The following is a 19,221-nucleotide window of genomic DNA, read 5'->3' as shown; positions in this document are numbered from 1 at the left end:
GAGAACAACACAAAAATACTGACAGAAGTTTACATCTGCTAGTGAGAATTTAATGTCTTCACACTTTTTTTCTTTTCCAAATGAAAAGGGAGTAAAATTAGGGGAAATTCTTATTTTCAAAAACAGCCATTAAGATCTCTCTGTCCCATCATTTTAATAACATGAACAACAAAAAAAAGTATATTTAGCACTTGCATTAACAATTGTTTTTAAGTTATCAAGTCAATAGTTCATTCAATTTTAGTATCCCTATACTTTTTGCCCAATTCACACAGAACAGTGTATTTTTTTAAAAAATGTAATGGCATAACATTTTATCCAAGGTGATAGTCTTCCATGCAGTCTTCTTCATTCATCACATCTAGAAAATGAACTTCATATGCTTGATTCCATAAGTTTTGAAGAAAACCATTATAATGAGTGCCCACAATCCCAGAATAAAACCCCCAGGAGGATGCCAATCTTTCAGCTTTGGTTTCTGCAAAACAAAGATGACATGGTAAATTTAACAACAACAGATAAAGCAAACACTGATGGAAAACAGAAATTTCATAGGTTGTGTTTTAAGAGGGAGTAATTTAGCCAAATTAAATGTATTAGGATAGCAACACTGATAAAGACTTCTAATCGGGTAAATATTTCAAAGTGGTTCTTACAGAGATCAGTTTCAAATGACACTTTGGCCCTTCAAAGAGACTTCACTGACTACTCTACCCAGCCATCTCTCTTCACCCAAGCTATCTGGTGGCCTAACAGTCCTTCTTACTTCAAATTTATATATCCATTAGTTTGTTGGTTTTATCTGTCTCTCCTACTAGACATAGCTCTATGAGGGTCATCTTGCATATGGCCCCAGCACCTACCTTCCATAGTGCCTGGCATGTAAGAGACATACATACATTATACTGATTAAATCATCAGAAAAACAATTGCTGCCAACTCCATCTGTGCTGATATTCAACAAATACTTATTTGGGGGCCGATACCTTTAGTCATGTTACGCCCTTGTTAACAGAATGCTCTTTACTCCATTCTGCCTATTTGAAACTCACTAACTGAAATGCCTACTCCAGATTTTCCCACCTGATACGTTCTTTTCTTTGAATCTCTAGTTCCTTCTACTCTTACTTCTATTTAGTAATATAATTATCATTATCACTTATCTACCTGCAAAATTCCAGAGGGCAAACAAAGTCTGGCTCAGTCCATTTTGTATCTCCTTGTCCATTCCTCCACCCCTCAATACCCAACTAAGTGTCTTGTATATTCCTTAGTCCAGCAAGGAAAGGCAGACCAGTCTTCTCCATTTAGTTGTCATTTCAACAGCTACACTATGTCCCTGAAATTGGAGGTCTGTGATTATGATCTTCCTATGACTTTTACTTCCTGAACTGGTAGCAGGGACAGTTATGTTATGAAAATCACATGACACCAGGATCATATTTTAGATAGAATAGAGTGAAGAGAAACTGTAATCTGAAATTTTAAATTTGTTCTAGTCACCATGTAAACTAGCCAAGGAATGCTCATAAATCTCTTAGAAGATACTTTGGTTTCCCATACGTAACCAGGACTCCTAATGCTCTTCACTCAATCCTAAACTCATCATATTACAAAAGGAAAGGAGGGAGGCAGGGAGTCTGGGAGAGAGAGAGAGAAAGAAGGAAGGACGGAAGGAAGGAAGGCAGGAAGGAAAGAAGGCAGGCAGGCAGGCAGGCAGGCAAACTCAAAAATAAAACAAGTCAAATCAAGCAGAATTCACCAATAAAGCCCATGCCAGTAATACTGCCACATTCTATAGTTACTTATGTTTATTATCTATGCTTTAAAATACGTGATAGTTTCTTAATATATACATCATTATAAACCCACTAAAAGGATTTAAAAGAATATTTAGATACAATGAAATTCTACTTTTTGTTTAATTCTATAAATGCAGAAGTTACATATGGAAATGCCTGGTTTTCAATTAGGCGATCTTTCGGCAATTGCTTCCTTCTCTTCTGAAGTTCTCCCTTAGCTTCAGTGATACTCTCACCAGGTTTTTATTCTACTTCTCTAACCATTCCTTTTCAATCTTCTCTGCTCCTTAGATGCTAGTGTTCTCTAGAGGTCTGCCTTCAGCCATTTACTCTCTCCCTTTAAATAACTCTCTGGGTGATACCTGTACCCTGGTTTTGACCTCTGTCAGCAGGCTTCTGACTCACAAATTTCTATCACTAACAGGGAACTCTACACTAAACCCTATGTTCATGTACATTTAACAGACATCTCTACTTGGATATTCTAAAGGATCACAAACTTTACTACAGCCAAGAGCAAATTCATTCCTGAGTCCTCCATCCAATTCTGTTCTTCCTTCCCTGTTTTCTACCTCTTCATCCCCATGAAGGGCATCCATGTTGCCCAAGTGATAAAGCTGAAAGTCCTTCTTAGCTTCCCCATTTCACAGACCTTCCCATTCCCATGAGTTACTAATTCTTACATGTTTTCTCCCCATCATATTTGTCCTTTGTAAGTCTTCTATTACCACTGCCACTACCTTAGTTCTAGCTCCTATCATTTCTTTTCAGGGTCACTGAAATGCTGTCCTAACTATTAGTTTCTCTTCCTCCAAGATGCCCCTCTCTTTTCCATCTATCTATGGCTGATAGATACATCTTTCTAAAATACACATATATATTTGTATATAATATGTATATACATAAAAGCCTGACAGGCATGCATGTAAGTATTGTTTGTTTTAAACACACATTACTTTTGTAATTTACAAAATTAAATAACTTAAAAATGAGGGCTTGGTGTGGTGTGGTTCAAAGAGCATGGGATTTAGAATCAACTGCTTTGATTCGAAGTTTACTTTTAACACTGACAGCCCACTGCCAAGCCACTTCTCCACTCTGAATTTCTGAATTTATAAAATGGGCATTGTAACACAGACCTCCTAAGAATGAATGAATGCACAATTAGTACAATGATGTGTTTTCTGAAAATTTACTCTATAACTAACCGTTCCTACCTAGAAAAGTGATGATATGAAATTGAAAGTACTTTTAAGATAACTTTCTTTTGTGTTTGTTAGTTATCAAGAACAATGTTTGAATCAATCTAATTTCTGTTATTTTAACTTGTATACATTTCATTTCAAAACTGAATAATTAAAATAATAGGAGAAATCCACCTTAATATTTTCATCTGGATGATAATGCTAGAGTTTTAATCAGCTGCCTAATATAAACCGAACTGACAATATTATTTACAGTGGTTACATGCCACATTCACTCTACGGCAACTCCTACCCTCCCCACCCGACACTCCTTCCAGAAAACTCCCCAAACACAAAAATATCATAATCCAATTTTTCCTCATGTTACTTTCTACTCAAAACCCTACAATGGCTCTGATCATAGATGAGATGATGATGACGACCCAGGTTCTTTCCCTCTAGTATCTTACAAGATGGTAATGCCAGTGGTTCTCAAACCATTTCCGATGGCAGAGCTTTTGGAAGTCATGGTGTTCTTTGTGAAACACTATGAAAAGCCTTAATTCCAGTAGAAAATCCAGATTAATATAAAGCATTGTTATATTAAAAGTAAGTAATATAAATATCACAAGCATGTGACAATGAAAAACAAGTGGGTGAACTAAACATGATCGACTACTGCTTCATTTTTGTCATGTTATTTTCTATTAGTCAAACAATTCATGCCTAACAGGTTGAAAACACTAAACCAAAACTTATTTTTCCATAAACTGGGAAAATCTTATCATTAGTTATTAATAACTAATGTTAATATTAGTTATTAGTGGAAACACACCTTTATATAATAGTTTACAAATGTTCCCTGTAAATTCCCTTGAAAAGCATGGACCTAATTGGGGGGACAATATTAAAATTTCCCTGATAACTAGGAGTCTCCAATTTATTCAGTATTTATATATTTAATTTTTTTAAGTTTATTTATTTTTGAAAGAGGAACAGAGAGAAAACACAAGCAGGGGAAGAACAGAGAAAAAGGGATGCAGACAATCCCAAGCAGGCTCTGCACTGTCAGCATGAGCATGGAGCTTGATGCAAGCCTCAAACTCACAAACCAGGAGATCATGACTTGAGCTGCAACCATGAGTCAGATGCTTAACCAACTGAGTCACCTGGGTGCCCTATACGGTATTTACACACACACACACACACACACACACACACACAAACACTTTTTTGTTTGTTTGTTTTAAGTAGGCTCCAGACCCAATGTGGAACTTGAACTCACAACCCTGGGATCAAGAGTCAGATACTCTACCGATACTGCCCCAGGTTAATACTTTAAAAAATTTAAATAAATATTGTCAAAATCTGGCATTAAACTCTTAACTATGGAAGAACAGACTATAATACAGACAATTGTTCCATAAACCAATTTAATAAGTTTCAGTGCTAAAAGAATTCAGGAGGTATGAATTTCAAGAGTTCAAAAGTACTGTAACTTTCAGGTGGTATTAAACCAACTCATGCTTTAAAAAAAAAGGAACGTTATTTAAGCTCCATGATTCACTAGAAATTATTAATAGTCAAGTAGTTAATAGCAATCTTAGTTTTACAGCTGTAGAAACTTTGGTTACTTTCCAATGAGATAGATTCCCTAAGGTCACAGTTGTACCATTAGACCTTAAACTTAGCCAGAAACAAGTGCCAGACAGAAGACAACTATGGCTTTATGGCTTCTTTGGAAGTCACCATCATTTCTCCCAAGACTGGTCCAGGCATCTATTTTGATCTGTTATTCCAAAGACTGGCTCAGAGAATTCTGGAGGCATTGGTTCCTGGTCCTTCAACTAGATGTAGCCCATATTTAGACCACTGATGCCCAGGAGAGGACCAGAGAGAACAGCAAAGTGCTAGAGCTTTGAAGATCATAGTGGAGGACTAAGAAATATATGTAATCACTCCAAAATTATAATGGAATTCTGTATTCGCATAACACTGTACAGGCTAACCAAAGCAGCAAAGCTCGGCCTTTCAAAATGGCTATTTGCAGTTGCAATACTTTTCACTGTATATTCATTACATATTTTGATTAAGAAAAAATGGCAAATGAATTATTAATTAAATACAACTTGGACTCTTAGTTTAACATGGCATCTATGTAGAATCCTCCAGTGCAGGCTTTCCCATCTTTTCAGGAAAATACATGCTAAGACACAGAAAAAGGCAAGAGCACATTCTACTAAAATTCATTTAACCTCTGATGAGAAATCTCAGATAATTTCACTATGGAAGTCCTAGAAAGCAGGTCTACAAACAAATTAATAGTGGCCCAGTTTTCTGATTACTACCCACAATGCAAATGGTTGCTCTGCTCTGTGAAACACAGTAATTTTGTCAACTGAGAAGGGACTTTAGCTCTCTCCCTTTTTCAGCCTGCTATTGAAGAGAAATAGTGTTTATACAATAGAAAGATGGCTATATGAGGCAGCCAAAGTAGTGAAACTGATTCCCTTCCCCCCACCCCCTCCCAAGGCAAAGCTCTATCCATTTAAATACAGTTCCCAGTAAAGGGTGTGTCAGAAGGTAGAGGGGCACTGACAACAATTCACTGCATCTCAGAAGTTTCAGTATCTACATGAAAAGCTCTGCAGAAAAGGGAAAATACAGGAAAAATCCTTTTAGTAGTACATGTTAAGAAATACAGTTTTTCCATATACTTCATTCTTTTAAAGTGCCAACAAACCAGGTGTATGTAGCATGTTAGCAGATTATCCTGGTTTAGTTTAACAAAACTACACTGATGGTTGCCTGCTAGTCACGGGAAATGTGTAACCACTTAGTCTTAAGATGCAGACCTGAGAAGCCATTCGAACCTAAGTAAGTAGGGAGAGGCATCCATACACTGTTGGCACATACCAACAGCGTTCTAAAAGGAAACCACAGTGAAGTCTGAATAAAATACTCCCACACATGAGAAAGAAACGTCCTGAAGGTGCAGAAAACGTATCTCTAAATAAGATTTAATAAGGAACCAAAAAACAATTTCAGAAAAATTTTATTTAGCATGGGCTTGAATAAAGATGCACAAGATACTGAAGATAAAAGAATGGTATAAAGAGAAATATACAAGATACAAGGACAACAGGCTGAGATCAAAAGGGAACCAAATTAGGGGCACCTGGGTGGCTTCAGTCAGTTAAGTGTCAGACTTCAACTCAGGTCATGATCTCACATTCATGAGTTCAAGCCCTATGTCAGGTCTCCATTGACAGCCTGGAGCCTGCTTCAGATTCTGTGTTTCCCTCTCTCTCTCTTGCTCTGTCCCTCCTTCACTTATGTTTTCTCTCTCGAAAAAAAAAAAAAAAAAAGTAATTAATTAAAACAAAAAGGGAGTAAAATTAAAATCTACATTGACAAGGAAATTAGTGTCCAAAACATATCTTTAAGTCATTCACCGAACTATGGCAGACTGATGGCAAAAAGTGGCCCAATTCTTCACATTTCCCTTGAATCTATGCTGTTTGCAATATGTGGTGTTACAGCAACTCTAACCGAGAAGTGGAATCTACATCCTTTCGCCTTGAAGTGGCTGGCCTTGTGACACCTTCTGGCCAATAAAACACAACACAAGCAACAGTGTCCTAATTCCAAAGTTAGCCTCAAGATGCTTTGCTTGCTTCTGCTCTCTCAGACCTCTGCTACCATGAGAAAAAAATGAAGGCAAGGTTTCTGGAGGAAAAGACACCATGTGGAGAAACACTCAGGTCTCCCAGACAACAACCAGCCAACTCTCAAAAACAGACCCACCTAACCAACCCAGGACTAACCAGACTCATGAGGGAACACAGTTGAGAACTCCCCAGCTAAACTTGGCCTAAACTGTCAACCTGCAGAATTATGAGCTAAGTAAATGGTTGATATTTTAAGCCACTAAGTTTTAGAATGGTTTATTATGGATCAACAGCTATGGCATACATCCACTGAGGTGATAATTAATGTGGAAGGAAATACCCTGATCCTTTATTATCAGAGAAAATAAAGTTCCCATCTACATACTTGTGGCTTCAGGTTTCTGCAACAATGGGTATAAATAAGAACACCATGAAGGGGAGCTACTCGATCCCTTGTCCACCACAAACTTTAAGTGGGGGAGGTCTGTCCAGATGATTTCCTCTGACTCTTCTGGAATGAGAAATCTAGCCCCAATAACTCATCCAACTTTCACAAAGGGCTTCACTCAGCATCTGTCAAACCAGACGAGTTATCTAGAGCCAGACTCTGATGAAGCCGCTATCCAGGAAAAATATTAGTCTTCTAGAGGTAAATTTCATGAATGTTCTTTGCACACTCTCCTTTTAAGGGAGCTGTAGTAATGCTGTTCCAGGTCTCTCTTAAGGTCTTCATGGAAAGAGAATGATTCCATTTGCCACCATGCCAGGAACTGCTTTCTAGGAAATGGAAGTAGGGGAACCCAGACTAATTCACTCAATTTCCTCTAGCCTTCCTCTTCTTAGTTGCAACCTGGATCTGAAGTGTAGTTCCCTTCCTTTTGAAGTTAGTAATTAGCATCATGGAGATGTTGTCCCCCTGCTGGGGAAATTAACATCTCCCAGGATTCTGATGCACCTTACTCATGGTAAAACTGCAATGCAACTAATCTAATCTAGGATAATTAAAGATGTTTTATTTTTAACTATAGTATTTTCTAATATAAAGTTGACCATGTTTTTCCTTAACTATGATTTTAGTTTTTCTGTAACAAGAATATCCACTGTTTACATTATTAGTTAATGGCTCTAGAATTTCCAGCCAACACAGACATAACTTCTAGTAAGGAGAAGTAAATTTTCATTTGCAAATATTATGATTAGATAACAACTAACTCTATAAACTCAACTCATAATTACAAAGAATAAAGAGCTAAAAGTTGAGATAAATATTTTAAAAAATATCCTTACAATATGCTAGCAGAAATGAGTCAAAAAACCGGAACAGCAAAAAATTTCATTTACAACAGCAATAAAAAAGCATAAAATAACAGAAATAGCCATAGCATGAGATGTAAGGTAAACAATCCAAATTACCCTATAAAGACAAGTAAACAGTCCTGAATATCAAAAAGGATATAATAAAGCTAATCTATAATGCTATTCTCATGCAAAATAGAAAGATCAATGAAACAGAATAGAAAGCAGGCAATCAGCCCAGTAGCCAAGAGGTTAGCACATGACAAAAGAACTGTCATAAATCAGTGGGCAAGAAAATATTCTTACTGGTGCTCTGGATTAACATTTGAAAAAAAAAATCAGTTTTATTTCTAGCCCAACGCTAGAAACCAAAATATACTTTACATGGTTTAGAATTAAATGTAAAAATATTAGATGTAGAATTTTTTTTTTAAAATTTCCTCTGTAAAGTGGCACCTAAAGGTCACATCCTAATGGTAGCTGTGAACAGTACCAGTGGAGGTAGTGACAGACGAACTCATTGTGGAGAACTGAACACAGGAGCCCAAGGGCCTGCAGGCAGACTCAGAAAGTACTTCCTGGGACAGCTGGGCCTTGAACAGTATGTCACATTTGGGTTGGAGGAGAGCAAAATCATGGTGTTGAGAAACACCAGGCACTGGGGAAGGGGAGAAGGAAGGTGATGCTGCTGATCCCCTAGGACCCTAGAACTTGGGAAATGCTGTTGAGAGAATGGACGCCCTTTGGGTATAGCGAACGTAAAGGACCAGAAAGATTCATTGTGTGAATGCTCTGTTGTGAGTTGGGATGTGAGACAAGGAGTTTCTAAGCTTGAGCCAGTGCTTACTCACAGGTGAACAGGGTAAAAAGAGACAAAATGTAGGAGAATCTTCACACTAAAGAGATTTATAAGTCTAAAAGCAATAAATGAAAATAAAAAAGTAAAGTTGAAAAGATCTTCAAAAGAACTTTCTGAAAGATCTGTATTTTGCAAAGTGTACAAATCTAAAGGAGAATAAATGGGAAAATATGACAGAAAGGGGGATGAATTCAGTACATAAAGATCTCCTCAACATCTATAAGACACAAAGATTTATCAATAAATGGAATAGGGAAATGAAAATTTTCACAAAATAATTACAAATGGCTAATTACATAGAAAAAATCCATGAACTTCTTGATCATAAGAACAAATAAAAATATTAACTGTTTCTTCATCTTTTAAAAATTAAACTAGTAAATGTCAGTAAGGATGGTGAACTTTTCAGAAAAATAACATGTTTAGAGATTTTTTTTTTTTAATGTTTTATTTATTTCTAGGAGAGAGAGAGAGAGAGACAGCGTGAGCAGGGGAGGGTCAGAAAGAGAGGGAGACACAGAATCTGAAGCAGGCTCCAGGCTCTGAGCTGGCAGTCAGCACAGAGCCCGACGCGGGGCTCGAACCCACGAACCGCGAGATCATGACCTAAGCGAAAGTCGGACGCTTAACCGACTAAGCCACCCAGGCGCCCCGTTTAGAGATCTTTAAAATGTTTGTATCTTTTCATTCATAGGGACTGTTACACTGTGAGCTAGGATCTATATTAAGAAATTCAGAAATAATTGGCTATCTGACTTCGGCTCAGGTCATCATCTCACAGTTCATGGATTTGCTGTCCCACCACCCCTGTGTTGGGCTTGGGGCTGACAGCTCAGAGCCTGGAAACTGCTTCAGATTCTGTGTTTCTCTCTCTCTCTGCTCCTCCCCTGCTGGTGCTCTGTCTCCCTCTCAAAAATAAACAAACATTAAAAAATTTTAAGAAACTCAGAAATGCTGACAACGGTTTTGCACAGAGTTTTTTCTTGGTGTTATTTATGTAATAAAAAACAAAATAATCTATATAAATAAAAATATGGAAATATATTTCCACATAAACAGTAAACAAAAATGTTTTCAAATAATTTTAATGGTTTGGAAATATGCTTATACTGTAATAATAAGGAAGTAAAAGATTCAAATTAAGTATGAAATATGATCTTTACTTTTTTATAACAATATTCAAAGAAAAAGAACATACTAGAGTCTTAATAGTGTTTCTCTGGAAGAAACAGAATTAGGTAGTTTTAATCTCTTCTCTAAACTTAATGTTTTTGAAAATGTGCTTTCTCCAATGGATACGTATATCTTTAATTATTTTGTGCATGTGCAGGGGAAGGGGCATATATATAGGAAAATTTTCTATTAAAAGAATCCACTTAGGGGCGCCTGGGCGGCTCAGCTGGTTGGGCATCTGACTTTGGCTCAGGTCATGATCTCACAGTTCATGGGTTCAAGCCACACATTGGGCTCTATGCTGACAGCTCAGAGCCTGGAGCCTGCTTCAAATTCTGTGTCTCCCTGTCTCTCTGCCCCTCCTCCACTTACACTCTCTCAAAAATAAACATTAAAAATTAAAAAAAAAAAGAATCCATTTAGAAGAATCTTCATATATTCATCCTTTCTGAATTAGGAGATGTACTACGATAATACGGTTTAGTACTTGATATCCTACTTGAAGAAAAAGTAAAAGGAATAACATGACAGCAACATAATATAATAAAGTGCTTTTTCAGTACATATTTAATAGTACTCCTGGAGTATAACAAGATTGCTATTTTTAAAACAACTATAGGTAATATTTTAGACATTCTGCACTGATTTTCCTTGCAATCAAATGACAAATTGGTATAATTATTGCATTTTGTAGTACAGCTGCATTGAGGTAAGTTCATATTAAAGTATAGTGTATAATTTCATTTGTGTCCATATTAGAACTTCTCATAAAATGACTGATTTTATGTAGTTAAAGTACTCTACTGACTACTATTAAATACACTCCTATTTTTTTTTAACCTTACACAATAATGGCTATAATACAAAGGTGAAAAGCACACATAAAACACTGCAATGTGTCATGAGCAAACACTTAAGAGCTTAAAGGCTACCTATTATTGAAATGCTTAATATTTCAAATTAAAAAGATAGGTAGCTAAGCAACACTGCACTGCCAACTGTGCACAATATTTGGTCTCCCCTTTCATGTTGCTAGGAGAACGTTACTGAAGAACAGCAAAGTAGTTAACAGATCTAAGTGCTAAAATTATGTAAAAAGAAGAAACTGAGGATTTTCAAAATTGTATATATTTACTGAGAAGCAAATGGAAAATTTCCAAGGTTTCGAGGAGACTCTTCTTAAAATACAATGAGCACATCAGTTCAGTTAAACTATAGTTTAAAGAAAAAAAATAAATATACTGAGGCTACAGTTATAATTTACTTTAGAAAATACTGTTTGTTTTCAACTGTTTAATCAGTGGTAGTTTATTAGTATTTCCAGTCTATTTATATCCTCTCTAGAAAATATAATTTGTAGTCTTCAAATTATATTAATAGTATAAATCACACTGTGGTCAGCAGAATTCTAAGACAGCCCCAGATTCCCTCTCCCTGGTATACACTTCCTGTATAATCCCTTTCCCTTCAGTGTGGACAGAACTGTAAATTTGGTGGGGTATTTCTTCTGTGATTAGGTTATACTATATAGCAAAGATGAAGGGATTCTGAAGATATGACTAGGGTCCCTAATCAGTTGACTTTCAGTTAATAAAAAAGGAGATTTTCCGGGGGGACAGGGGCTGACCTAATGAGGTGAACCCTTTAAAAGAGAGTGTATACATCAAGAGACAGAAGTCAAAGAGATAGATAATATTAGGAGTAGTCCAGATGCTTTCCTGTTGCTCTTGAAGAGTCAAACAGCCATGTTGTGGAGTGGGCCAGAGGCAGGGAAAGCAAGCACCGTCTCTGAGAGGTGAGGCCCTCAGTCAGCCCTACAACCATGGGAAACTGAATTCTGCCAATTTCCAGTAAACTTGGAAGAGGACCCTGAGCCTCAAATGACACTGCCATCCTGGCTGATACCTTACCAAAAACTATACTGTGTGAAATTAACACATTAAACACCATAGAAGAACTAGCAGATAACTATTAAGATAGCAACAGAAATTACTCAAAATGAAGCATAGAAAGAAAAAGAGCAGGAAAAAGCATAAACAGAGCACAAGTGAGCTGTGGCACCATAACAAGCAGGATCCCGTTTGTGCAACTGGAGTCCCAAACGGGAAGGGAGAAAAACATCTAAGACAAATAATGACTGAAATGTTTCCAAACTTCATAAAAACTATACGCCACCAAGGGCGTCTGGGTGGCTCAGTCAGTTAAGCGTCTGACTTGTCTCCCTGTCTCTCTGACCCTCCCCTGCTCATGCTCTGTCTCTCTCTGTTTCTGAATAACAAATGTTAAACAATTTTTTAAAATAAAAAAATAAAAACAACTATAAGCCACCAAATCCACAAAGCTCAACAACCAAGCATAAGAAACATGGAGAAAATCATGCAAAGGGACATCATAATCAAATCAAAATCCTTGCTGCTTTTATATTACACCAAAGTTGAGTAGTTGCATAAAGGCAACAGATGACCTATAAGCCTAAAATATTTACTACCTGACCCTTTAAGAGAAATGTACAGAGGAACAAAGAATGATTGAAGATGTTTTGTCAGAAACCATGACGGCCAGAAGACAATGGAAAGATATTTTAAGTGCTAAAAAAAATTGACTATTAACCTAGGATTCTAGGGAAAATGTACCAAATGAAAAAAATTTTCAAGGATGGAGGTGAAATAAAACATTTTTTAGTAAAACAAAAGTTTTGGGAATTCAACAGACCTATACTACAAAGTAGTATATACCAAATACTTATACTACATAAGGTGTACCTATCACAGATTTATACTAGGAGACATGTTAAGAGAATTTCTTCAGGCAGAAGGAAAATTATATCATATAGAAATGCGCACTTACACAAGTGAATAAGGAGGGACAGAACTGGTAAATAAGTAGATATATATAAAATATTTTCCTTGTTTTTATGTTTCTTTAAAAGATAATTGACTATTTTAAGCAATAAGGATACTAATGTATTACAGAGATCATAACATATATAGAATTAAAACATACAAAAAGAACAGCACAAAGGATGGAAGGGAGGGATTAAGAATATATCATTATAAAGTACTTACACTAAATATGAATTAAATAATATTTAAAGAGATTGTAATATACTAAAGATGTACATATTATAAGCCCTACAGCAACAACAGCAACAAAGTAGATTCCTAATAAACAGAAAGTGGAGATAAAATGAGATCATATAAATACTCAATCCAAAAGAAGGCAGGAAAAGCAGGAAAAGGAACGAAAAACAGATGGAACAAATAGAAAACAAACAGGAATATAGTAGTTTTAAATCCAACCAGATTTAAATTCAATTCAAATACTGATAATTACATTAAGTGAAAGGATCCATATTACTAATGGATCTGGAAAGGAGGAGAGCCTCAGTCTAGAAAGAGGAAAGGGCTGTCCAGAGAGTGTGAAACAAAAGGGATCTGTCCACTAAGGATGCCTAGGGAAGAACCCAAGAGGGTCAAGTGGAAATTGCAGGTAATAATGCCTAGCACTTTTAAAATGTTTACCATACGCCATGCATATTTTATTTATTTATGTATTTATTTATTTATTTATTTAATATTTATTTTTCAGAGTGGGGGAGGAGCAGAGAGGGGGACAGAGGATCAGAAGGATGCTCAACTGACTCAGCCACCCAGGTGCCCCCCAGCCATGCATATGTTTTTAAGGAATTTTAAATACATTGCCTTTTAAAGGCAATAATTATAGATAATATTATTACCCTGCTCTACAGATGAGGAAAAGGTTTCAGAGCAGCAGATCTTTCTTCCTTTTTCTGCAAAGGGCTAGAGAGTAAATATTTTAGGCTTTCCAAGCCATATAATCTGTTGCAAGTACTCAACTCTGCTTTATTAACTCTACCTCGTAGTACAAAATTAGCTGCAGACAATATGTAAGCAAATGGATTTAGCTGTGTTCCAATAAAACTTTATTTACAAAAATGTGGTAGGCTGGATTTTATCTGCAGGCCATGGTTTGCCAACCCATGCTCTAGAGAATGGTTGTTACTGGGTTCAGAACACGCCACCCCCAAATAAGCCACTTTGGCATATTGATTATTTTGAACTGAAGGTACTTGAGAAACAGCAGATGCAGGAAGGGCTCTCTGATCTCCACCTTTCTACCTAGAGGCCAATCAAAAAATTTCCCATGAGAAAGATGCTCTTCCTGTTCCAGGAAGACAACATTCTTATCACTGGAAACTAGGACTCAACACAAAGTGACTCTACAAAAACCACCTTACTAAAACAGCCCCTATCTTCCATTAGTTTCCCTCAAATATTTCCTAGTCATTTTCCCACAGTATACTGCTCCTATTCCAAGCCTCTTTGTCTCATCAGTTCTTCATAAAAAGCATTTCCTTATTAAAATATATAATCTCCTACTCCTAACTGCTTCTTTGGGTATTCATTTTCCTCATGAAGACCACCATGTGCACATAAAAATACTAAATAAAATTTGTATGTGTTTCTCCTGTTTAATTGTCTTATGTCAGTTCAATTCTCAATCCCAGCCACACAACTTACAAGAGTGGAAGAAAGATTTTCTTCCCCAAATTATACAGTGATTATTTTTTAGAGTTGTCATAATCTGTCCTTAACCTGACAATCTTTTGGTAGGATGTCATCTAAGAGATGAAAGCACTGGATGGATTTTTAAAAGTCACATCCTTTGACACTGAGGTAATATGATTCTGTGAAAACAGTGGGAAATCAGTATACTCTTATTTTATGATTTGAAACCATCAGGAAGATTTTCTCTGATGTGAAAAATGTCAATGACTTATTACATTATAACCTATTACAACTTACTTCACCTGAAAATCCAAAAGGCACACTAAAGCTTCTGCATGGCAAAGGAAACAATCAATAAAACTAATAGGCAACTTACGGAATGGAAAAACATAGTTGCAAACGACATATCAGATGAAGGGCTAGTATCCAAAATCTATAAGGAACTCACCAAACTCCACACCCGAAAAACAAATAATCCAGTGAAGAAATGGGCAGAAGACATGAACAGACACTTCTCCAAAGAGGACATCCAGATGGCCAACAGACACATGAAATGATGCTCAGCATCCCTCCTTATCAGGGAAATACAAATCAAAACCACACTTAGATACCACCTCACGTCAGTCAGAGTGGCTAAAATGATCAAATCAGTTTACTCTAGATGCTGGAGAGGATGTGGAGAAACCGGCACTCTCCTACACTGTTGTTGGGAATGTAAACTGGTGCAGCCCCTCTGGAAAACAGTGTGGAGGTTCCTCAAAAAATTAACAATAGAACTCCCCTATGACCCAGCAATAGCACTGCTAGGAATTTACCCAAGGGATACAGGAGTGCTGATGCATAGGGGCACATGTACCCCAATGTTCATAGCAGCACTCTCAACATAGCCAAAACATGGTAAGAGCCTAAGTGTCCATCAACGGATGAATGGATCAAGATGTGGTTTATCTATATGATGGAATATTACATGGCAATGAGAAAGAATGAAATCTGGTCATGTGTAGCAACATGGATGGAACTGAGGGTGTTAATGCTGAGCGAGATAAGTCAGGCAGAGAAGGACAGATACCATATGTTTGCATGTATAGGTGGATTAGGAGGAAGCTAACAGAGGACCATAGGGGAGAAGAAGGGGAAAATTGTTGGGGAGAGGGAGGGAGACAAACCGTGAGAGACTCTTGAATGCTGAGAACAAACTGAGGACTGATGGGGGTGGGGGAGAGGGGAAGGGGGGTGATGGGCATGGAGGAGGGCACTTGTTGGGATGAGCACTGGGTGTTATATGGAAACCAACTTGACAATAAACTACTTAAAAATAAGTGTTAAAGTCTAAGCATCGCATCTTCTCTTTCGAAATATATAGTCTATAAAGAACAAATCAGGGGGCCTCTGTGCTTAAGTGCAGTCATTCTTCAGAGAAAAAAATTAATTTCAGTTAATTTCTTTTGCAAAACATGTGCTTGTTCCTAAAAAGACTTTAAACATTCTTTTAAAATAAATTATCTGAAGTTTGAGAAAGGATTTTTAACAAAAGTAATCACTTTGAGTCATGGTAGTCATTGTAAAATTGTTTAACATATTTGTATAACAAAAACAAGTCTTAAAATTGTTTTTCCCATACTCTTACTTGTAATGATCTTTCCCATGGATAAAGTCCCTCTATATGGTTTAATCAATGATAATACTCTCCACCAGCCCTTTTCTACTTCTATACTGGTTGAAAACAGCAGGCTTAGGTTTAGAGTCTATTATAATCATACTAACATTTTATTTTTGGCAGAAATTGCCAAATGAGATGTGCCAAGGGAAGAATTAATAAAAGAAGTCTGAAAACTCTTAAAACTTAGTTGTTAAAATGTCAGTTAAATCTACTCTATCACAGACTGAAACAATTTTAGGTATAGTAAACAGAGCTATTTACCAGAATAAAAATTTTAATTAGTGCTGTTTATAATTACTATAGCTGTCTCTAGCAATGTTATAGATTTAATAACACTATCTAAAAGTAAACATTTATTCCACAAGATTAAGAGGTCTATTGGCATTGTTTTACAAAAAAAATTTTTTTAATTGTTTATTTGAAGAGAGAGAAAGAGACACGGCGTGATCCGAGGAGGGACAGAGAGACAGGGAGACACAGAATCTGAAGCAGGCTCCAGGTTCCAAGCTGTAAGCACAGAGCCTGATGCGGGTCTTGAACTCATAAAACCATGAGATCATGACCTGAGCTGAAGCTAGACACATAATGGATTCGCCACCCACGTGCTCCTATTGGCATATTTTAAACTAGAAATCTTTGATCAAAATTAGGTAACATGAATATCACTGTTTTCACAAAGTATTAATAACCTTGGAGACAGAACTGGTAATTTAAAAAAAATACACAGTCAAAATTAATTAAATACTGATCAGGTACTGATACATACACCTGAATGTAGAACAAAGTAAAAACAATCTTTGAAAGGAATGTATGCTTATCTGAAAGTTATCAAAAACTATCACTGAAATACACTACACTAATTACCCACCAAACATGTCTGGTACAGTGAAATGCATGCAAGTTAATACTGAATGTTAAAAAATCTGTAACTAAAGAGATGGATCCCTTTAATATAAGACATCACTTTTCTAGCATTCATATATCAGTTTTAAAGTGAACGATAATCTAAACTCCTATCGGGAAGCACATTAAGGTGATTTCAGGTCAATTTAGATGACAGATTAAATAACTCTTACACTATTTCGATCTGTTGCTAGTCGGTGTCTGCTGTCAAGGGTGTAGCATGAGGCTGAAAGGTACTGGATCTTGGCATGTCTATATTCAAACAGCCAGTTTCTGGGTCTTTAAGGGAAGAGATCCTCTTGAGTTGCATTTCCTTTTTATTCTATGTTACTTCCAGTACTGCTTTTGGTGGAACCCTGGCTTTAACTGCTGTCAAGTTCATTAGGATAGGCATACAACAATGACAGCCAACTAGTACAAGCAACAATGTATTTCCCTTGCTTTTCAAAAAACTAAAATGTTAACTTACCTTATTGCGCCTTAAATTAAAACTGTTCCATTAGAAGCATAGGATGCATTGGGCATGAGTAATCTGGTTCTACTTTCTTCCCTGTATAATGTACTTTTTCTTCCTTGTACAGATCCTCTATCTTAAAAGTTGGTACGAATATAACACTATGGAACTAGCCAAGGAGTACATTACTTTTCCATTTCCTGGAGCAGAATGGGTACATCAACCCCCAGAAAGCCAGTATTTATTCATTGACCAACAACTATCAAAGCACACTTACGTCTCTAATATTATGATCTACACTTAATCCTTAAGACCAATGGTCAGAAAAATCTAAAGGTACATCAGAAGGTATGTGATACATTTTGATATAATGGAATATGGAAAGTAAAAACATTCTTTGTATTTGGCACATATACAAAATTACAATAAATTTTAAAAGACAAAAACTCAATTGAGAACTGCCATTATGATTATATCATGGTATCTTCACAAAATGAAAATTTATTATAAATTATATTTTAACAAGTCTTCACTATGCACACAAAATATTTTAAAAGAAAAATTAAAATTTTATAGTTTCTATGAAGAAACACCAAAATGTATTCTGAAAGCTTTTTGTCTTAATAACTAAGATGATAAAGCTGTACTACAAAGGGAATAAAGTTAATTATTATCAAGTTCTTAATATTGAAAGCAGTACAAAGGGCCAAATGTCTAATATTCATTAGGGACGTTTGCTTTCTAAATGTGACAAACTCTACATTACTCTGACCTGTGAAAGAAGTGTGTATTTGTTTTTAATTACTGATTGTTTATTTTAGTTGTGCGTAGAAAATTCTGAAGTACTCAAGGTCCACTCATAAAAACTAGAGATTATCAGGGCTCTTTGACACTCATTTTTCTTACAACTTTGAACAAACAAACAAGGCCACCCTCAGTGGTGGGGAACAGATAAAGCATTAATACAGGCAAACAGTGAATGGATTATATTCCAAATGTCCTTTTTATCATCAGTTTTATGGAAATCAGAAAAGATGTTTTAGAAAATCATGTTATAAATGATCAGGATAGGTCACAAAAGGCTATTAAATTCTTTATATTGGTGAACTATCAAAACTAAAACCTCAGATCAGGTGACCACATAAGAGAGACTTTTCTCTTGATTTGAGTGAGTCAAGTATAGACAAATTTACATTAGTAAAGCTAAATTTTAGCACCTTCTCCTGTCACTTCTTGTACGCACATCCCTTCAGATTTTTGCCCTGTTTCAAGCCCTCACTGAGAAGCCAAGGACAACGGGGGTAGAGAAGGAAATCAGGAACTGAACTGTGAAGGCCACTTTCTAAATAAGTAGATATTCATGTGCTGAATATCAAACTAACTATTGATATTTGGTCCTTGCAAAATACAGTTTCAACTAACCATAACAAGCACTGCATCTGTTGACAGCTCATTCATCTCATTTCCTGGGAAAAAAGTTCCTTTGTAAGAACTTTATAATGTTCACGGGAGGTACTATAGTATAGGTATTAAGAGGAAGGGTTTTGAAGTCAAACAGACCTACATCCAAATTCTGGTGCTGTCACTTACAAGATGGAAGACCTTAGGCAAGTTACTTAAACTATTCTGAATCTCAGTTGGTCCATACATAAAATGAGAGCAAAAACTTTTTCAGTGGTACTATTTTCTG

General features: G+C 36.2%; 1 protein-coding gene across 1 annotated transcript in view; it reads right to left on the bottom strand.

Moving 5' to 3' along the window:
- Window positions 1-28: 28 nt before the first annotated feature.
- PIGK (phosphatidylinositol glycan anchor biosynthesis class K) overlaps window positions 29-19,221 on the bottom strand; it is a 114,336-nt gene continuing 95,143 nt past the window's right edge. The window contains exon 11 of the mRNA XM_039257073.1: window positions 29-478. Within this exon, the coding sequence (XP_039113004.1) occupies window positions 362-478 (117 nt within the window). The 3' untranslated portion in view covers window positions 29-361. The remainder of the gene's footprint in view (window positions 479-19,221) is intronic.

This window comes from Hyaena hyaena, unplaced genomic scaffold (genome assembly GCF_003009895.1).
Source record: "Hyaena hyaena isolate Hyena2069 unplaced genomic scaffold, ASM300989v1 scaffold_601, whole genome shotgun sequence".
NCBI classification, from domain to species: Eukaryota; Metazoa; Chordata; class Mammalia; order Carnivora; family Hyaenidae; genus Hyaena; species Hyaena hyaena.
Note: the sequence above shows the minus strand (reverse complement) of the source record. Positions and strands in the feature narration are given on the sequence as shown.